General features: G+C 37.3%; 1 protein-coding gene across 1 annotated transcript; it reads left to right on the forward strand.

The window, feature by feature from the left end:
• Positions 1–2,989: 2,989 nt before the first annotated feature.
• Positions 2,990–10,121, forward strand: LOC121797063 (B3 domain-containing protein At2g24670-like). Its single transcript, XM_042195799.1, has 2 exons — positions 2,990–3,019; positions 9,762–10,121. Exons 1-2 carry the CDS (start codon positions 2,990–2,992, stop codon positions 10,119–10,121), a joined length of 390 nt encoding a protein of 129 aa, XP_042051733.1.
• The last annotated feature ends 13,861 nt before the right edge of the window (positions 10,122–23,982 follow it).

A 23,982-nucleotide genomic window follows, 5' to 3' on the forward strand; every position in this document is an offset into this window, starting at 1 on the left:
CTTTACATTAAAAAGTCCGTGGTTTTTTTCAAAGAAAAAAAGGAAATCGCACAATTGTTATGTATAGTGATTGTGTATAAAATTTATTTCATGTTTCCATACAATTGCTCGTAAATAGAATTAAAGAAAAAGAAAAAGAAAAAGAAAAAGAAAAAGAGAAAAAGGCAAAAAAAAAAGGCAAAGCTCTGCAATGGTGCGGATGTCCTGCGGACTTCGGACTTCCCAAAAACATCTCATGCCACGTCATAAGGACCCCTCCCACTACACTGCTACGTCATAAGGACATTCCACTGCTCAATGACGGACATCCACAATAATAAAAGTTCACAAATATGTAATTTATGGAATTAAAATTTCGACACTAATACGGAAAAAATGCAACGATTTTATTTTTTAAAAAGCATACATAATTAAATTTAAAAAAGTACATAGTTCACCAAAAAAAACATCCCAAACCAAAAAACGATTCAAACAAAGTACATATTATGCCTTGAATCTCTATAGTTTGCCGCTAGCCGAACGGGGGTCTCGCTGACGCGGAGTGCCCCCGGCCCGACGGTATGATATGTTTTTGTTTTAGGCCTTCATTTTCGACGATAATAGATGCGTTAGAGTTTTAAAAAAATCATATATATAGAGTTTGCAACGAGCCGTATATATAGAGTTTGCAACGAGCCGTATATATAGAGTTTGCAACGAGCCGTATATATAGAGCTTAAAAAAATAAAAAATCGGGACGTCCGTCGTGGCACCGCAATGGCGGACGTCGCAATGGAAAGCCGCGAATGTGCTGTGTCTGCAGCCGACGTCCGCGTCCGCCCCTCCCTCGCCTAATGGCAGACGTCCCGCGCGGATGTCCGGCACGCCGATCCGACGTCCGGCGGGACATCCTCTTACTGTTAGCCTTATTCGGTATGCTCCATACCATATAATAAAATACAATAAAGTTTAAATTCATAATATTTCAGTCATTTTTAGAAACATATTCATTTCATTATAACTCTCTTATTGCACCTTCTAGAACCTAAAATAGAATCTAAGAACCTTTTTATTCTTAGTTCACCTTAATGCGTGGAGTCATCTTTGTAAAATCATCATCCTTTCTTCTCTAAAAATGAGTGTCTAGGAATAATTATGTAATCTTTATATTCTACAATCAAAATAGGAAACAATAATAAAAGCAATGCCTTCCCTTTTCTGCTTACTAGTTAACATCCATGCCAGATCTTTTGTCTTAAATCACCAATAATCTTTTCTTCAATCATGAATATTAGGTATTGATGAATTAGTGAGGTTAGTTAAAGAGTTTACATCTATTGACCACACCTCTGCCTGAGATTAGTTCAAAACAAACAACATCAAAGTAATATATGATCGGTGATTATAATACTGTTAAAGCCCAAATTTGAGTCAGGTCTGGAATGACCTAGTTTCGATGTCGGGTCCAAGATGACCAAAGTTATAGGTTGAACCAATAATGACCCGATATTGAACCTGAGAAGTTCTTGATATGGTCTCGGCTTGAGAGTAAATTTGTTAGGTGCAAATTCATACCACATCAAAGAACTAGAAGACATCTTGCGAGTGACCAAAACAAACAACATTAAACTTGTCACACCCCAACCAACCCCTTTGTCGTATATTCTAATTATATAAATATGAAAATTTTAAGCGAATCACCTACATGTAAAATTCGTAAAACACTCATATAAGATAAACTCAAAAATCAACATTAATTTGTTTCATATTTCAAAACATTTTGAATTGTATTGAGACTCTCTCACTACTCTATATGTTATACATTGGTCTACATGCAAAATGACGAGGAGGAGAAGGTTGCTATAATGCGTCAGCCGCCAACCCTGATAACACGTGGAATTTCTAAAATTCATATCAACCAAAACATCAGCGATATCTTTGCCTGAAAATATTAGTGGTTTATATGAGTGATGACTCATCAGGATTGCAGGTGTCGTGTTAAGGAATGATGTATCCCACTGATCAGGATAGAAACCCCGGCTATTCCTGAACCTGTCATCAAAGAAATTCTTCAACCCACTTCTACTTATTAGTATAGTGGAGGTAAGGGTCGAATCCCACAGAGATGGATGCGCTTTGGGTAATTGTGGTGATAATCTGGAGGGGTTTGGTTAGCTACCACGCTTGGGTTGAGATTCTACCTAGACAGGAATTAAAGGTGGTACTCTACTGCCTGGGTGGTATGAAAGTAATCGACATGCAGCTGTGTACATGAGAGTGGGGGACAAGGTGTTTCAGGGACATGTGGAAAGTAGATGATTACTATAAAAGGCTAAATGAAATATCAGAGAATAAAAGGTAGTTAGGTGTCTGCACTGTCAGATCTGTAGGGTACCAGCATGAAAAAGCAAAGGACAAAAGCAAAAGGTAACTAAAAAGTAAAAGTGGTCCCAAACTTAGATGTTGATGTTATCTTCTCCAACAAGAATGCACCCCAAATCAAACAAACTCAGATTCCATGGATTGCAATGCAGATTAACAACTTCACGATTCGGATCCACAATTAACTCACTAAAATTCAAAGATTAAACAAGCGAAATCGAGAACTACACATACTGGACGACATGCATAGTGACAGAACTTACGTAAACTCAAATTTCGCACTTAAACACTTCGGGAATTAGATCTAATAACAAACTTAACTACAAACTCAGATCGAACAGCTCCAAATGAAATCATGCTTCCAACACTTAGAAATTACTGCAACAACTAGATCTAAGCTACCTAGGCAGAATGAAACAGATTCAAACAGAAAGAGATGCATAAAAACAACTTCATTGCATAAAACGTTTGGATCTCAACAAAACGCTTCATAAGATGATAAGTACTGAAAATGCAGCAGATCCAACGAAAGAAAACAAGTAACGGTTAACTAAGAAAGCGAATAAAGATTGTTTTGCCACTCCGGGTGATGAAACTGCTACGACTACGAAATAAACTGGCTGGTACGATGGAAAGCGAATCTCCGGTGGAACTTCAGGTGACCATGGCTATGGCGAGGAATGAGAAGATCTTGGATTATGCTGAAGGAACTGATCTACCGAGAGAGAATACTCTAACTAAGTGTGAATGTGTTGATTCTCCTCTCCTCTCTCCAAGTGGCTTCCTTTTATAGGGAGGCTTGCCCTTGATTTTTAGGGTAGACTCTCTTCGTGAAATGACTCTTTTGCCCTCGTTTGTGGTTGATCCTTCCCAGCAATCCTTCTTCTCCATCTCGAGCCTTTTTTTTGGCAAGCATCCTGATCAGTATGGCACCCTTCTGGCGCTCTTTTCACCTGAGTTACCCGAAACCCTTCCTACTGACTGGAACCCTTTCCCTGCATACTTTAGCAACTGTTTTGCAGATATAATCCAATTATGCACGTATACTGACCAGTAACCAAGGCCTAGAATGCGACTTATCAATGAGCCACAACTCAGTGTATATAAATTTCACCTTTAATTTCACGTCACAGATATATCAAGCATATTCTTTAACTATAATATATAACTAGAAACAATAAATATCATAAACAATTTCACATCCATATGCATATGCCTTTATGATCCTTTTTAATATTATGTAACTAATCAAGTCTGGTATCTGTCCGGGATTTCCATTGCATACGACCCGAATGTCCCTTTTTATTATTATGACCTTTCCACGAAGGTCCCTCTTTGATTTGACATTTCCACGAAGGCCCCTCTTTGCATTTTGACTTTTCCACGAAGGCCCCTATTTGATTTGACCTTTCCACGAAGGTCCCTCTTTGCATATTTTCTTTGACCCGTAGGTCCATTATCATTGTATATGACCTGTAGCTCTATTGCCATTGTATATGACCCGTAGGTCCATTGCCATTGTATATCGGATCCAGAGCAAGACAGTCACATATCCTCTTTAATCCCATGATTCGAATGATTCCAATACCATACATCAAACATATCCATTGCACCAATTACATATCCATATATTTCATCAATTAACTCCAATACTATAGATAAACATATCCATTGCACAAATCATATATCACATCATATTACACCATCAATATCAAATAACACATAATCATTTCAGGCTCACATCATATCATTCAAATATTCACTCTAATTTAACACATCAATAAGGCTCACATCATATCATTCTACATCATATCATTCAAATATTCACTCTAATTTAACACATCACTCAATCACATAAAATATTGAAAATTAAAAGTGTGCACCTGATTATTAATCAGTAAGTAGTTTAACAGAACCCCTGATTCCACTGGCTACATCCTGAATACTTTTGTTTTCTTCTGCTAAAATTTTGGCTGTAACATCTCCCTGTATTTCTTTTGACTTCCTCTCTATTTCTCCTTCCTACCACTAAACTTGTATAGTATATTTGTATATAAATGAAGGCGGTGTAAAACTCCTTTATTGATAAATTAATACTATTAAATGAATAGAATTGGTATGCTTCTTTTGACAATTTCTCCGTTCTTATCTTATACTCATTGAACTAGTTATAACATATATATAGTTGTCAAGATACGATAACCCCTAAATAATATAATAACCCTATAACCAAATTTGAACTACACATATTTTCTAATCTTGTAGTTGAGATTCAAACTTAGATTTACTTCATAAAAAAAGCGCGGGGTAAATATGTCATTTCCCTCATTTAATTTCTGAATTTCGCCAAATATCACGTAAAATGATAAAATGATATATGTTAGGTTTATTGCATAGAATGATAGTTTTGCTGGATAGAATGATACTCTGAGTTGATAAAATGATAATATGTCATTTCCCTCATTTAATTTCTGAATTTCGCCAAATATCACGTAAAATGATAAAATGATATATATATATATATATATATATATATATATATATATATATATATATATATATATATGTTAGGTTTATTGCATAGAATGATAGTGTTGCCGGATAGAATTATACTCTGAGTTGATAAAATGATACTTTTTGACTGACTGATAAAATTATATATGTTAGGTTTATTGCATAGAATGATAGTTTTGCCGGATAGAATGATATTCTGAGTTGATAAAATGATACTTTTGACTGACTGATAAAATGATATATGTTAAGTTTATTGCATAGAATGATAGTTTTGCCGGATAGAATGATACTCTGAGTTGATAAAATGATACTTTAGACTGACTGATAAAATGATATATGTTAGGTTTATTGCATAGAATGATAGTTTTGCCGGATAGAATGATACTCTGAGTTGATAAAATGATACTTTTGACTGACTGATAAAATGATATATGTTAGGTTTATTGCATAGAATGATAGTTTTAGCGGATAGAATGATACTCTGAGTTGATAAAATGATATTTTTGACTGATAAAATGATATATGTTAGGTTTATTGCATAGAATGATAGTTTTTGCCGGATATAATGATACTCTGAGTTGATAAAATGATACTTTAGACTGACTGATAAAATGATAAAATGATATATGTTAGGTTTATTGCATAGAATGATAGTTTTGCCGGATAGAATGATACTCTGAGTTGATAAAATGATACTTTTGACTGACTGCTAAAATGATATATGTTAGGTTTATTGCATAGAATGATAGTTTTGCCGGATAGAATGATACTCTGAGTTGATAAAATGATACTTTTGACTGACTGATAAAATGAATGTTAGGTTTATTGCATAGAATGATAGTTTTGCCGGATAGAATGATACTCTGAGTTGATAAAATGATACTTTTGACTGACTGATAAAATGATAAAATGATATATGTTGGGTTTATTGCATAGAATGATAGTTTTGCCGGATAGAATGATACTCTGAGTTGATAAAATGATACTTTTGACTGACTGATAAAATGATATATGTTAGGTTTATTGCATAGAATGATAGTTTTAGCGGATAGAATGATACTCTGAGTTGATAAAATGATACTTTTGACTGATAAAATGATATATGTTAGGTTTATTGCATATAATGATAGTTTTTGCCGGATATAATGATACTCTGAGTTGATAAAATGATACTTTAGACTGACTGAAAAAATAATAAAATGATATATGTTAGGTTTATTGCATAGAATGATAGTTTTGCCGGATAGAATGATACTCTGAGTTGATAAAATGATACTTTTGACTGATAAAATGATAAAATGATATATGTTAGGTTTATTGTATAGAATGATAGTTTTGCCGGATAGAATGATACTCTGAGTTGATAAAATGATATTTTTGACTGATAAAATGATAAAATGATACTTAAATAAGATTTTACGTATTTAAATGAGCGAAATTTGTATATCATGGGAAATAAGATTTTACGTATAACTAACCCCATACATACGTGTAACTGAACCTCATACATCTGTATATCATGGGAAATAAGATTTGACGTATTTAAATGAGTGAAATTTTGGATACGTAAATTTTATCATGAGTGAAATTCAGAAATTAAATAAGCGAAATGACATATTTACCATCTGCGCCTTTTTTATGAAGGAAAGCTAAGTTTGAATCTAGACCACGTGATTTTAAAAATGTGTGATCCAAATTTAGTTATAGGGTTATTACGGAAATTGGGGTTATCATTATAATGTACCCCTATGAGATTTTGGCATGCAAACGTAACTATAATTTTTTTGAAGTTTTATAAAATAAAAAGAAATGTATTCTATATTGGAAATGTGTCAACAACTCATAATTTGGATACACACGTGTTTCTACCAATACTTGTCAATTATGAGTAGTCACATAGCTATGTATTTTAGTCCCTTTAAATCATTTGTCTAATTTTTTATTTTATATATAGATATAGCTATATATAGATATAGCTATGGATTCACACGTGTTTATACGTACATATATATACAAAGCCATGTAACACATTATATTATTTTAATTGTGAAAATTTATGTGTATACATATATATATATATATATATATATATATATAGGTATAAAGGCACTGGCGGAGCCAGCATAGAAAAGGGATACAACTATACCCCAAGTTATTATGTATATAGTATAGTATTGATATTAGGATTACAAAAGCCATTGGTGGTGCAGTGGTTGGCGTGTTACTTTCTCTAAGGTAGAGACCCGAGTTTGATACCTCCCTTAGCTCACTTGTTTTTTCCATTTGTAGTTTATAATTCTACGTTCCTTCTTTTGTATACTTATTTACTTTTTCTATTTTCCTCAACTGTTTTCTATTTGTAATTTATAATTCTATGTTCCCTACTTTTGTATACTTATTTACCTCACTTGTTTTTCCATTTATAGTTTATAATTATATGTTCCCTACTTTTGTATACTTATTTACCTTTTCTATATTGTATACTAATTATGTTAACTTTGAATATTAAGTTTTTTTTATGTTTCGTTCTTTTTAATATTTTGTGGTATTTTATATATACATGTATATAATTTATTTTACCTTGTTTATATTTTAAAATATTATATTTTTATATGTTGTATGTTTATTTAACATCTGATTTGTACCATTAATATAAAATGTCTGGATCTGCCACTGTATAAAGACAATATATATAGTTTGGACTAGGCACGCCTCCCATAATTTATTAACTACCATCTTATACAATGCTTACTCTTATAACAATATAAATACCTAAATAACATTAAAATATATGAATATGCAAAATAAGGCATAATTTGGATTAGGGATGTCACAAAACTAATATGTTGTCGACTATCATAACGTTAAGTTTGTCTAACATGAGAAGTTCTTGATGTGGTCTCGGCTTGAAGGTAAGTTTTGATTGTATGGATTTGATCTAAAACAGACAATATTAAACTAATACGCAATCGAATATTATAACGTTAACATTTACATGATCTTCAATCCACAAAGTATGTTTGAAAGATTCCGCATATTGATTTTTTTAGCAGTATATATTAATATTATTAATGGTAAAATGTAACTTTTTTTACTTTTTTTTACCTCGGTAAAATGCAACTTAGTTGGTAAAACATGTTTACTTTTAAATTTTCAAAATTACAATAATTATTTTCATGGAAATAGCTACCATACTTTATCAAATATCAATAATATTGATTCTTAATCCGGACATGTGTCCGCGTGCGATGGTAATCAATGTTTCCTAATTATTAGAATAGCGACGAATATATGCTTAAAAAGTGTCAAATCCCGTTTCCACGATGATAAGGAATTTAAACCGCAGCTATTTTATATTTCAATCAAAATTAATCGACCGGTAATTGGCATATAAATCAACGTCTACTTTACTTTAAATTATTCAGCACAATCGGTTTGATTTTCAAGTCTTTTAACTCTCCACCCTTTGCCTTTTCTTTCTTCTTTTAGTTAATCTTATTGTTGTTACATGCTTTATTACATTATAACTGTTTGTAACTTTTTTCTTTATTTTACAATTGGTATTATTATTATTATGCACTTTATACATTATAGTACTATTTATACTTAAATTCTTTATTTTGCTATTGGTCAATCCAAAATAGTTCTATACATAATACGCTATAACTAGTTAACATGTACATATAATTTTGTGTAATAAATAGTGTAGACCGAGTTTGTTCATTTTATTATGGATTTTAGAACAATATAATATTGACAAATTGCACCTTTTCCATCTATATTAAGCTTCTTAGCAAATAAATTGTCATATTATTATGAGTATATTAAAATAACAATAAAATTAAATGAAATACAAATTTGATAAATATGATTTTACTCTGCTCTCTCGACTATATTTTATGCGTTGGAAAATACTCAAGCTAAAGCAAACCAGCAAAGAATTCGCAATGCAAGTAAGAATAACATAACCAGCTGAGGATTCACAATGCAAAGTAAGAATATCATGAAAATCAGTTATAAAATAACAATCAAACAAAACACAACTAACAGAAAAGATATATATATAGTTTATAACAATCAAACAAAACACAACTAACAGAAAAGATATATATATAGGGTCCTGTTAGGTTGAGATTTTTTAGCTTAATTGAGAAATGAGATGCAATCTCAGCCACTAATCCACAAGATTAACGACATGTCAACAGCTATCACATTATGTCAACACGGGGGTATAAGTGTCATTTCGTGTTTTAATGTGTCGGATTGTTGACATGGCTTGTATGTCTAGTTGACATGACTTATAATTGTTGTTGACATGGTTTCTATGTGCAGTTGACATGGTTGTACGTGTAGTTGACATGACTTGTAACACAGTTGACATGGCTTGTACGTGTAGTTGACACGATATGTACCGTAGTTGACATGACATGTCAATATTTTATACAATCTCATCTACCAAATTGGTATTTTATGGATATGTCTTACGAAGCTCAAGGTATGTTCTCATGCTAATTCCACAAATGTCAGCAAAAAACATCCCATAATGTATTCATAAATTTCAGAGAAATGTCACTAGCAACGCAAATGTCAATATGTCAACAGACCTCCAAAGGCACCTACAAAATGTCATCCTAAATTTTCATCTTCAATTCACAATGTCAACAAACCAGCATCTCCTACATTTCAACATGTCAACAGCAAATGTCTACAACTGAAGTTTCAGTATAATGTCAACAGCAAATTTGTTCACCCAAAAACCAACAGCCAATGCCGCAGATTTTCAACAAATAAACAACATCCGAGAAACGCCGCAGAGACAGATTTTCATGGGATTTAGGGATTTAACATTGAAAGATGTGGAAGACTTGTTCTGTTGTTCACAATAGAAGGCCACAAATTCGACGTACTCGCCGCCGCCGCGCAGCGCGCAATCCAAATTAGCGCCGCCGAGGAGTATAAGGCAAAATTCGCCGCATCAGGAACATGATCGGCCGCTGCCGCCGCAGCTGCCGGAGGAATTCAGGAGGGCGGTCGAGGAGATGGCGCGCGGGAAGGAGTTGACGGCGCCGGCGACGCTGGTGATTCAGAAGGAGCTGTTCCGCACCGACGTGAGCAAAAACCACAACCGCCTCTCGATCCCGGCGAGCCAGATCAGCGACGGCTTCCTGACGGAGGAGGAGCGGCGCCGCCTCAGGGCGAGGAGGAAGGGCCGCGTGGACGTGAGGGTCGTGGATCTGCGTCGGTGATTTGGGAAGGAGAGGGAGAACACAAGCTGAACAACCCATTTTAAACATGAAATTACCATTCCGCCCTTTTATAATTAATTAATCTAAAAATATTTTTCATGTGGCAAATTCTGGACCACTCATTTAATAAAAATGAGTGGCTAATATTGCATCTCATTTCTCAATTAGCCTAAAAAATCTCAATTGATCATGGACCTATATATATATATAGACAACCATATAATTAACATAATACTCCCCCGTTCCCTCATAGTTGAGTCATTTTTCATTTTGGGAAGTTCCCTCACAGTTGAGTCATTTCCATATATAGTTTTTTTTTCCTCTTTCTTACTTTACTCCTTCTGACTTTGTTCTCTCTACTTTATTCACTTTTTACTTTATTCTCTCTACCTTTTTCTCTTTCTTACTTTTTTTCTATTTATTTAACACATTCAACATTCATTTCTTAAACTCCGTGTCGAAAAGTTTCGCCTCAACTATGAGGGAACGGAGGGAGTAATAGAAACTCACATCCCATAATAGTATCTTCTTCTATAACAACCAACAACCAATCACGAGAAAAATACAACAAGACAATAACACTAAGCTTGACTTTAATTAGTAGATCCTTTCAAAAATATGTAGGTATTAACAACTAACCACGGGAAAAAGACAGCAGCACAATAACTTTAAACTAAACTTTAATTATTAGATCCTTTCAAAAATATGCAGGTAGTAACAACTGATCACGAAAAAAAAGACAGCAGCATAACAACTTTAAGCTAAACTTTAATTATTAGATCTGTCTAAAAACATGTTAGTAGTAACAGAGAATCTCTTATAACAATTAACAAACAATCACGAGAGAAGAACATTTATCATCAGCTTTACGCTGGATTTTAATTACTAGATCTTCTTGAAAACGTGTAGGTTGTTAACAAATGCATGTTTCTATATAAATTGGGAATATTTGGTTTAGAATATCGCAAATTAAATATTTAAAGATTTTGGTGATTTGAAATTTATTATTGGATTAATTATTTTAGGGAATTTTATATTGAGGATTTTAAATATGAGGTCATGCCATTTCATTAAAAAGCAACTATGTTTATGTTGAATTATTTTATTTAAGTGAGGGATATAAGTAATGTCAAGTGATGATGAATTAACTTGAATTAAAATATTCAGTAACAAGCCGAAAATAATTCAATGTGACAGTAGTGGACGCCAAAATCCATTACGAGTAGGTTAATCTATTAGATGGTAAATAAATAACTACGACTTTGATAGAATGAAAAATTAAATACCTACTTCAATCTATTCACGTATAATGTGTCTATACACAATACCTATAATCGTGAAAATAGTCACACATTGGTCACATTGGTCAATTGTACATTACTGAAAATTAAGATATTGGTGAAACAGATTTAAAATTTATAAATTTCGAAGGAGCTATTATAATTGAGAGACTATTGTCACATGTTCACCGTATTCATTCCTATATATTATTGAAAATTCATAAGAGTGTAACAAAATTCTTTACACTTGCCATTCAATATAAAAATATTAATTGGAAAGAATAAAATTTAACCGTTTTATTTGAATGCATAGATTACGAATTGAGTGTAGAGTGAATTAAATAAAGAATAAAATTGGAAAGATAACAAAATAAGTAGATAACTAAAAAAAAGAGAGTAAAGAAATGCGACACACTAAAATTAATTTATAAATGGGTAAATATTAAATATTATCCCAACTCAATACAGATTACCTTTGTATTGAAGTTTTGAAACACTGGGTATCTTACGCTGAGACACATTTAATGTACTTTTAAATAATAAATAATTGATGATTAGTTGATTACTCTTAATATATTACAACTATATATATAATGAATTAAAATAAATTCTAAATAAAAATAGTTGGTATGGAATAAATGTGTTTGGACATGAATAAAAAAAAGAAGCATCCTATGCGTTTAATAAAGCCAGCGCACAATTATTTATATTCCATAAATGTGTATATGTCAAGCACAATATTAGGAATCGAATTTATCTAAACGGATATTCTTATCCGAATCTTCTCTTTCATCCACATAAAAAAGTTGTACATTTTTAAAAAATAAATTACTTTGAATCTTTTTTCGTTTTTATTCTTCTTTCGAGGAGATAATATTGGTGAATTATAGGAATTTTGAAAGGCTCGTAGCTCTCACGGGGTCTATTTCGATTATAGAAAGCCTATTTATCTTACGAGAGGATAATATTTCAATATTATTTATTCTGTTTTTTTCATAATTATTTTCTATTTCAAATTTATACTTTTACTCTCTCGTGTCAAGCTTACGAGGAGCTTAAAATTTTCAAATTAAAAAGAGTCAATAACAGTTTAATTATGATTTCAATTTTGGACGATTTTTTTGCTCTCTTATTTTTATTTATTCTGAAATAATGTAAATTTATCTAACGTTATCCCACATAAAAAAATTGATGTCTCGGTATCTGTCTTTTTTTTATGCAAAAAATGATGTAAGCATGTACAAAGTTGGGAATATATCAAAAATAAATTTAAGGTTGAATCAGTGAAAAATTTTGTTGTTAAAACAAGGTGAAACACTACTAACCTAATTTTCTATAAAAAGAAGAGCTTTCTTAAAAGAGGAAAAAGGTTGACCTAATACGTAGTTCAAAATAACAAGGTCAAAATAATGCATATAGGAAAAATATATTTTTCGTGGTGGTGACATGTGTCAGATATTTTCCCAATAACATAGATACATTACATATGCTTTATTCTATACAACATTATTTCTTTATTTTATACATATATTTTTGTTGGGATTTACGCACACAAGGCTTTCACACACTCAATAAGATCACACACACACTCACTGTTGTATGAGATCACACAATGCAGAAAACACACACACTCACACTTTGAGTATTGAAGATGATAATCTTGGAGAGAAAACTGGAAAACTCTTTATTGCTTAAACTCTATTCTAAACTACATACATGGTGAGCTATTTAAAGCTCTATAATCACGTAGCAACTGCTACTAACTAACTACAAGAAGAATCAAGAAAGCAAGAAGAATAACTGCTATATCTCAGCTAACTAACTGCTGCTCCAACGGCTAGTTCGGCTAGGTTGCTTCTACCTTCTCGGTTCAAGACCGAACTCCTTCCTCGGCTCAATACCGAACTCCTTCCTTGGCTTACAACCGAACTCCTTCTGCTCGGCTTACAACCGAACTCTTCCTGCTCGGCTCATTCCAGCTCAACGCCGAGCTGCCTTACCGAGCTTCCATACCGAGCTTCTTTACCGCTGAGCTTACCGACTTCTGCCTTCTTCTTCTCGGCTAGTTCCAGGCTAGTTCCAGCTCGGTAAGCCGAGCTTACCGAACTCCTTTCTAACCGAGCTTCTTCCAACTGAAATGAGCACTCCATTATTACAATTCTCCACCTGAGGGCTCATCTCAGTTCTTGCACAAACATTGATCCATTTCTTGCAATGATCAAACTTGTCTCTACCTAGAGACTTTGTTAGCATGTCAGCCGGATTGTGCAAGGTGTTAATCTTAATAACCTTCACTCTCCCCTTTTCAATCTCATCTCTAATGAAATGCAACTTTATGTCTATGTGCTTGCTCCTTTCATGAAAACCCGGATGTTTAGCCAAGCACATAGCTGAGCTCCTGTCACAATGAATCACCATTGTCTTTTGGTCAAAACCAAAGTCAGAAATCACTCCCTGAATCCAAAAACTCTCCTGTACAGCTGCAGTGAGAGCTATATACTCTGATTCTGTTGTTGAGAGAGCAACAACACTTTGCAACCCTGACTTCCAGCTGATTACAGTTCCAAACATGGTGAAAAGATAACCTGTTTGGGACTTTCTGTTGTCCAGGTTTGCAGCATAGTCTGCATCACAATAGCCCTGCACAACCTCCTCAGATTCACCTTCCCAGCCATTGAACACAATCCCCCAGTCCTTAGTTGACTTCATGTACCTCAATATCCACTTAAGAGCATTCCAATGCTCCTTCCCCGGGTCTGCCATGTATCTGCTAGTCACTGAGATAGCATGAGCCAAATCTGGTCTTGTACAAATCATAGTGTACATAACACTTCCAACCACACTAGCATAAGGGATAGCCTCCATCTCATCAGCCTCTTGCTTAGTTTTAGGGGCTTGTTCCTTTGATAGCTTAAAACTCTGGGACAGGGGAGTTGATGCAGCTTTTGCATTTTCCATTTTGAATCTCTGCAAAACTTTCTCAATATAGTCAGTTTGCAGCATCCACAGCTTCTTGCAGCCTCTATCTCTCTGAATATGTATGCCTAGGATCTTCCTTGATTCTCCTAGATCCTTCATTTCAAAGCTTGACTTCAGATCTTGTTTAACTTTCTGAATTTCTGTCATAGAAGGCCCTGCAAGTAGCATATCATCCACATAGAGTAATAGGTAGGCAATGGGAGTCTTGTCTGCCTTCTTGATGTAGATGCAATCATCATATTCTGACTTGGAGAAGCCAATCTTCTTCATCTGTGCATCAAACTTCTTATTCCACTGTCTAGGACTTTGCTTAAGTCCATAAAGACTTTTCTGTAACAGGCACACCTTGCCTTCTTCTCCAATCTTCACATAGCCCTCTGGCTGTTCCATGAAGATAGTTTCCTCTAGATCTCCATTGAGGAAGGCTGTCTTCACATCAAGCTGTTGTAGCTCCCAGTCAAGCTGATTCACCACAGCCAATAGAATCCTAATCGAAGTGTGCTTCACAACAGGTGCAAACACTTCATTGAAATCGATTCCCTCCTGCTGTGTAAAGCCTCTAGCCACCAGCCTTGCCTTGAACCTGATTCTGTCTTTATCAGTGGTTTCTACCTTCTTTTTAAACAACCACTTGCAACTGATCAGCTTCCTCTCCTTTCCATCTGTTTTCAGCTTGGATTTGTCCACCAAAATCCATGTTTTGTTCTTGAGTAAAGACTCTATTTCCTCATTCATGGCTTCAATCCACCTTTCTCTATCTTTACTCTGCATAGCTTCTTTATATGTGAGTGGATCTGCACCATCAATACCTTCAGCTGCACACAGAGCATAATACACAACATCAGAGAACTTTGTTGGTGGCCTTGTTTCTCTTCTAACTCTGTCCCTTGCAAGCTGATAGTCCCTGATAGAGTCTGATATAGACTCACCAGCCTGGTTGCCCTGAGTTGGAGCCTCTTCTTTATCTGAATCAGACTCACTCCCCGAGTCAATGACTCCACCTGCTCCTAGGCCAACCCCCACAGGCTCCACCTTGAAGAAATCACCCTCATCTTCATTGGAGTCCGGCTTATCTTTCAGGAATGGCATCTGATCCTCCAAGAACACCACATCCCTACTCACCAAGACCTTCTGCATAGGTGATAGGTTTATCTCTACCATAGATAATTGCATCACTTAGCTGGTCATACGAGCTAGGCAAGGCATTCAATGTGAGAATGGCCTTATCCTCATCTGAGATCTTGACATCAACAGATCCCAGGTCATCAATGATCTTGTTGAACTCCTCTAGCTGCTCAATGATGGACCTATCTCCAGAAAAACTATAGGCATACAGCCTCTTCTTGAGATACAGCCGGTTAGCCAAGGATTTGGCCAAGTAAACTTCATCTAACTTGTCCAAGATCTCCACCGCAGTCTTGGCTTCTTGAACTTCCCTCAAGACCTTATCTCCAAGGCACAGGATCACTGCAGAATGTGCCTTGAGCTGCATCTCCTCCATCTTTGCCTGAGCTTTTTCATCAAGCACTGGAGCCTTCCCTTTCTCATCTGGTTTTGCAAGAACTGCCGCCAAGCCTTGTTGAATTAAGATCGCCTTCATCTTCATCTTCCACAGGCCATAATCATTCTTGCCTGTGAACTTCTCTGCATCAAGCCTTGCTGCCATCTCTGAAACCGTTTGATCCTCTGCAAATCAGCTTCAATATCCCTTTCCCACAGACGGCGCCACTTGTTGGGATTTACGCACACAAGGCTTTCACACACTCAATAAGATCACACACACACTCACTGTTGTATGAGATCACACAATGCAGAAAACACACACACTCACACTTTGAGTATTGAAGATGATAATCTTGGAGAGAAAACTGGAAAACTCTTTATTGCTTAAACTCTATTCTAAACTACATACATGGTGAGCTATTTAAAGCTCTATAATCACGTAGCAACTGCTACTAACTAACTACAAGAAGAATCAAGAAAGCAAGAAGAATAACTGCTATATCTCAGCTAACTAACTGCTGCTCCAACGGCTAGTTCGGCTAGGTTGCTTCTACCTTCTCGGTTCAAGACCGAACTCCTTCCTCGGCTCAATACCGAACTCCTTCCTTGGCTTACAACCGAACTCCTTCTGCTCGGCTTACAACCGAACTCTTCCTGCTCGGCTCATTCCAGCTCAACGCCGAGCTGCCTTACCGAGCTTCCATACCGAGCTTCTTTACCGCTGAGCTTACCGACTTCTGCCTTCTTCTTCTCGGCTAGTTCCAGGCTAGTTCCAGCTCGGTAAGCCGAGCTTACCGAACTCCTTTCTAACCGAGCTTCTTCCAACTGAAATGAGCACTCCATTATTACAATTCTCCACCTGAGGGCTCATCTCAGTTCTTGCACAAACATTGATCCATTTCTTGCAATGATCAAACTTGTCTCTACCTAGAGACTTTGTTAGCATGTCAGCCGGATTGTGCAAGGTGTTAATCTTAATCACCTTCACTCTCCCCTTTTCAATCTCATCTCTAATGAAATGCAACTTTATGTCTATGTGCTTGCTCCTTTCATGAAAACCCGGATGTTTAGCCAAGCACATAGCTGAGCTGCTGTCACAATGAATCACCATTGTCTTTTGGTCAAAACCAAAGTCAGAAATCACTCCCTGAATCCAAAAACTCTCCTGTACAGCTGCAGTGAGAGCTATATACTCTGATTCTGTTGTTGAGAGAGCAACAACACTTTGCAACCCTGACTTCCAGCTGATTACAGTTCCAAACATGGTGAAAAGATAACCTGTTTGGGACTTTCTGTTGTCCAGGTTTGCAGCATAGTCTGCATCACAATAGCCCTGCACAACCTCCTCAGATTCACCTTCCCAGCCATTGAACACAATCCCCCAGTCCTTAGTTGACTTCATGTACCTCAATATCCACTTAAGAGCATTCCAATGCTCCTTCCCCGGGTCTGCCATGTATCTGCTAGTCACTGAGATAGCATGAGCCAAATCTGGTCTTGTACAAATCATAGTGTACATAACACTTCCAACCACACTAGCATAAGGGATAGCCTCCATCTCATCAGCCTCTTGCTTAGTTTTAGGGGCTTGTTCCTTTGATAGCTTAAAACTCTGGGACAGGGGAGTTGATGCAGCTTTTGCATTTTCCATTTTGAATCTCTGCAAAACTTTCTCAATATAGTCAGTTTGCAGCATCCACAGCTTCTTGCAGCCTCTATCTCTCTGAATATGTATGCCTAGGATCTTCCTTGATTCTCCTAGATCCTTCATTTCAAAGCTTGACTTCAGATCTTGTTTAACTTTCTGAATTTCTGTCATAGAAGGCCCTGCAAGTAGCATATCATCCACATAGAGTAATAGGTAGGCAATGGGAGTCTTGCCTGCCTTCTTGATGTAGATGCAATCATCATATTCTGACTTGGAGAAGCCAATCTTCTTCATCTGTGCATCAAACTTCTTATTCCACTGTCTAGGACTTTGCTTAAGTCCATAAAGACTTTTCTGTAACAGGCACACCTTGCCTTCTTCTCCAATCTTCACATAGCCCTCTGGCTGTTCCATGAAGATAGTTTCCTCTAGATCTCCATTGAGGAAGGTTGTCTTCACATCAAGCTGTTGTAGCTCCCAGTCAAGCTGATTCACCACAGCCAATAGAATCCTAATCGAAGTGTGCTTCACAACAGGTGCAAACACTTCATTGAAATCGATTCCCTCCTGCTGTGTAAAGCCTCTAGCCACCAGCCTTGCCTTGAACCTGATTCTGTCTTTATCAGTGGTTTCTACCTTCTTTTTAAACAACCACTTGCAACTGATCAGCTTCCTCTCCTTTCCATCTGTTTTCAGCTTGGATTTGTCCACCAAAATCCATGTTTTGTTCTTGAGTAAAGACTCTATTTCCTCATTCATGGCTTCAATCCACCTTTCTCTATCTTTACTCTGCATAGCTTCTTTATATGTGAGTGGATCTGCACCATCAATACCTTCAGCTGCACACAGAGCATAATACACAACATCAGAGAACTTTGTTGGTGGCCTTGTTTCTCTTCTAACTCTGTCCCTTGCAAGCTGATAGTCCCTGATAGAGTCTGATATAGACTCACCAGCCTGGTTGCCCTGAGTTGGAGCCTCTTCTTTATCTGAATCAGACTCACTCCCCGAGTCAATGACTCCACCTGCTCCTAGGCCAACCCCCACAGGCTCCACCTTGAAGAAATCACCCTCATCTTCATTGGAGTCCGGCTTATCTTTCAGGAATGGCATCTGATCCTCCAAGAACACCACATCCCTACTCACCAAGACCTTCTGCATAGGTGATAGGTTTATCTCTACCATAGATAATTGCATCACTTAGCTGGTCATACGAGCTAGGCAAGGCATTCAATGTGAGAATGGCCTTATCCTCATCTGAGATCTTGACATCAACAGATCCCAGGTCATCAATGATCTTGTTGAACTCCTCTAGCTGCTCAATGATGGACCTATCTCCAGAAAAACTATAGGCATACAGCCTCTTCTTGAGATACAGCCGGTTAGCCAAGGATTTGGCCAAGTAAACTTCATCTAACTTGTCCAAGATCTCCACCGCAGTCTTGGCTTCTTGAACTTCCCTCAAGACCTTATCTCCAAGGCACAGGATCACTGCAGAATGTGCCTTGAGCTGCATCTCCTCCATCTTTGCCTGAGCTTTTTCATCAAGCACTGGAGCCTTCCCTTTCTCATCTGGTTTTGCAAGAACTGCCGCCAAGCCTTGTTGAATTAAGATCGCCTTCATCTTCATCTTCCACAGGCCATAATCATTCTTGCCTGTGAACTTCTCTGCATCAAGCCTTGCTGCCATCTCTGAAACCGTTTGATCCTCTGCAAATCAGCTTCAATATCCCTTTCCCACAGACGGCGCCACTTGTTGGGATTTACGCACACAAGGCTTTCACACACTCAATAAGATCACACACACACTCACTGTTGTATGAGATCACACAATGCAGAAAACACACACACTCACACTTTGAGTATTGAAGATGATAATCTTGGAGAGAAAACTGGAAAACTCTTTATTGCTTAAACTCTATTCTAAACTACATACATGGTGAGCTATTTAAAGCTCTATAATCACGTAGCAACTGCTATTAACTAACTACAAGAAGAATCAAGAAAGCAAGAAGAATAACTGCTATATCTCAGCTAACTAACTGCTGCTCCAACGGCTAGTTCGGCTAGGTTGCTTCTACCTTCTCGGTTCAAGACCGAACTCCTTCCTCGGCTCAATACCGAACTCCTTCCTTGGCTTACAACCGAACTCCTTCTGCTCGGCTTACAACCGAACTCTTCCTGCTCGGCTCATTCCAGCTCAACGCCGAGCTGCCTTACCGAGCTTCCATACCGAGCTTCTTTACCGCTGAGCTTACCGACTTCTGCCTTCTTCTTCTCGGCTAGTTCCAGGCTAGTTCCAGCTCGGTAAGCCGAGCTTACCGAACTCCTTTCTAACCGAGCTTCTTCCAACTGAAATGAGCACTCCATTATTACAATTTTAATTAAAATATCTTCAGAATTATTATTAACATAATTAATTCAACAAAATTATGAGTCATTCATTTTCTCTATAACTTTAAATGACTGAATAAAATAACAAAATTGAGCGTTGATTTTATGCATATTATAAAATTAATAATATTAACATTAATATTTAAGGTAATAAAAGAAAAATAAAATGTATAAAACAAAATTAAATTAATGTTAAAATGGATTGCACTAGCACAACACTTCCTAATGATGTTCACATGAAATATGTAATACTACTATTCTATTAAAAATGCCAATGAATATGTGAATTAAAAATATGTAATACTACTATTCTATTAATTAATAACATTAGGTGTGTTATCAAGTAGTCGCATTCATGGTGAGAAGGAAGTGCCAAAGGTGAATTTATAAAATCATAGCTGTTGAGTTGGTCACTGTGGAGCCCATTTTCGGGACACATTCTGTTGCTTTCAATTAATTAACCAATTTTTATTTTCGAGATTTATTAGTATATGTCACAATAATAATATTTTTTCAGATCTGTATTCATGAGATTTAGATAGATATGGTACGTGCTATTAATTTCGAAAGTGTAGTATCGAAGCAACAACTTTGTTGGCCTTCTTACTTAGAGACTACTTGTGTGTAGATTAAGCAAAAAAATTTATTTATCCTATTTTTGATCTTTTAGTACGCAATAAACGATTCATTTTTACTAGCGTATGTATTAAATAAAAAAAATTGAATTTTACAAACGTGGCTATATTTCAATATGCATTATAGTTTCAAGTATATGATTAGAAAAAATTGAGAGTAGCATAATATTATTTTTCAAAATATATATATTATTTGAATATTTTGTATGATAGTTTTGTCTTCAAATGTGTTTCAGTGTATACTGGTTTGTCCTCTTTAATTTGGATCTAAATTAATTATTTACTGCTCCTACTAAAAAGCGTAATAAACAGACAAAGAACTGACAATATTAATTTTATAAATCTAAAATTTCTGGATGTCAAGTTGCAATATTAATTAATAAAATCACCTTAAAATGCGTGAAATATTGCTGCTAAAATCCAGACATCATTAAATCACAGTGGGCCGAGTCCACCTGTACAAACTAAACAGAATCATATCTATCATTAATTTATTGTCACGCCCGCATTTCCTAAGGATAGGAAGTACGGTGGACCGCGACTAGGGGGGGGATAAAGAAGCGGGGAAGAAAGGGGGTAACAAGAATATTTGACCCAAAACATTTAATAAAGGAAGTTCACTTTTAAACATTGTACTTAAGACGACATTACAAAAGTTAAAGTATTCAGAGTTTAAAGGAAAACATTGTATCGGATTACAAGCAGCGGAAAGACCAAAAGACAGATGCTGCCATGTATGACGACACGACACCATCCAAAAGACTAAATAAAAATACTATTTCAGCTTTGGCTGCTCAACATCCGTCATCCCCATCGTCGCTCAACCTGCACATTAAGAAAACAACATGCAGGGCTGAGTACTTATTGCACTCAGTGGACACACGCCAAAAACATAGTTTGTCATGCCATAACAGTGTAACATTGGGGTTTTGAGTGTAATGAAAATAACCCAAGTACACAAAAATACATTTCATAAATTCGACTGCGCAGTCATTTTCCGATATTGCCACCCTTATTCCCTCAATCATACACTATCTGATCCAAACCATGACAAGGGGCGTGGCCACACCCCAGGTCATCTAGACCGGCCAACTTGCTCTCAGATGGCACCCAGTCTCGTGTACACTAGCCTGAGGGTTCGCAGCCCAACAGACCCGAATTCGATTAAACATATGTGGTAAACCACTTCAGATAGGTTTCAAAACGAAATAATTGGCAAGACAAACAGTTCACCTCCATAAACATTTCCGGAACAAAGTCCGTATTTAAAGATAACCCACATAAAAGTAGGGTAGAAAAGCCCACCTCGATTGCTTAGCTTTTAAAACAGTTCCCTTCAACCACACTTTCCTCGAAAAAGATCACCCTTTTGAAAGATAAATAATATCATGATTAGAGTCAGAAGAGACGAGACTTTAAACGACAATGCATGAATCCTACGTGGACGACTTCAACATCTAGCACGTTACACGTACATACACTTAACAACATATTACAAAACAAACACACAAAGTCACACGTTCGAAACACACCCCGCACGCAAACGACGTACCCAAAACGCGCACACGACACACGAACACAGCACTCCAAGTCCTGGCATACCCTTACTGTGCAACGGCTCACTTGGCTCGGAAAGGTTCGGAAAAAGCTCGGAAAAAGGATCGGCGTCTCGGCCTGGCTCGGTGTCTCGGCCGCCTGGCTCGGCACCTCGGCCGACCGTCTCGGCCGCCTGGCTCGGCACCTCGGCCGACCGTCTCGGCCGCCTGGCTCGGCACCTCGGCCGCCTGGCTCGGCACCTCGGCCGACCGTCTCGGCCGCCTGGCTCGGCACCTCGGCCGCCTGTCTCGGCACAGCTCGGCACCTGTCTCGGCACAGCTCGGCACTTGTCTCGGCACAGCTCGGCACCTGTCTCGGCACAGCTCGGCACCTGTCTCGGCACAGCTCGGCACCTGTCTCGGCTCAGCTCGGCACCTGTCTCGGCACAGCTCGGCACCTCGGCCGACCATCTCGGCCGTCCGGCTCGGCACCTCGGTCGACCGTCTCGGCCGCCTGTTCGGCACCTCGGCCGACCGTCTCGGCCGCCCGGCTCGGCACCTCGACCGACCGTCTCGGCCGTCCGGCTCGGCACCTCGGCCGACCACCTCGGCCGTCTGCTCGGCGCCTAATTTACACCCCTTTTCCTCTGACCCCCGATTCTCAAACCCTATACGACAAACACACCACGCATTCTACATCCCAAAACACACCCAGACACCTGGGATCATCCCTTCCAGACTCTCCACAAATCTGCCCTAGGCTGAACCCAACACTCTCGGCCAACACACACGAAAACTCTCGAACCAAACACTGATTCCTCCGAGCCATCTCTTGGCCAAACACACCCACATTCATCACAAAAACATATCACTCAGAATCACGCCAATTGCACATGAAAACATCTCCCAAAAACATACAACTCGCGAAACTGCGCAGTTTACTTGCAAAAATCATAATAAATTCATACGACATCCAAAGAGGCTGAAATTTACACACCACACAAAAGACACATTAACCTTTACACAGTTCAAAATTTCGTACCCAACGGAGATCGTTTGCTTAGTTAAAAAGGGGTCGGAACCCACTGCCAGTTACTATCAAAAACATGCTCAACCATATCACATAGCCACAAACCCTATTCAGCATCTAAACCAACCAAAACGTCCTATATGCATGAGTTTTCGAATTAAACAAGGGTTAGGGGTTACCTTCCCCGGATGGTTCAAACGAAACGCAAAAGCTTTACTTCCTTTTCCGACTCCGATTCACGACGAAGGAGGGTATCACCTTGAGGAATCCAAGAAGGTGATAAGAGGGGGTGAAAGGAAGAAGATAAAAACCGAGAGGGAGAAGAAGGGAGACTTACCAGAGAGAGAGTAACTTTGCGAGAGAGAGAGCGAGCGAGAGAATGAGAGAGACCGAAGAGGGAAAGAGATTGGAAAAGGGGAAAAGAATCGGTTAAGAGGGAGTGGGGGAGGTTGAGAAATTAGTGGGGAGAGGGGGAGGGGTTTTTTTTTTTGAAAAGCCGAGAGAATTAGGGAGGGAGGAATTTAATTTGTTATTTAGGATTTTAATTCTAGCTTAATTAGTTAATCACTTTTAATGCTAGGTAAAAACACCCCATCCGCAACAATCAAATAAACACAAAATATTTTCCACACCATATTTTAAACACAAAAACATAGAAAAATTTCATCCTTAATTAAAAGAATAAAATTCCACAAATTTTCGGGTATTACATTTATTCATCCAACTTGTGTATCTATCAAAAGCTCAAAATTGTTTTCCCAATCGGTCTATTAGAGCATCCACAATGGCGCCTAGCGCACCGCCTAGCCGAGCACTGGCGCTAGGCGGTCGCTAGGCGAACCATTGCAGGAGCTGAA

Source organism: Salvia splendens, chromosome 3 (genome assembly GCF_004379255.2).
Source record: "Salvia splendens isolate huo1 chromosome 3, SspV2, whole genome shotgun sequence".
Taxonomy (NCBI): Eukaryota; Viridiplantae; Streptophyta; class Magnoliopsida; order Lamiales; family Lamiaceae; genus Salvia; species Salvia splendens.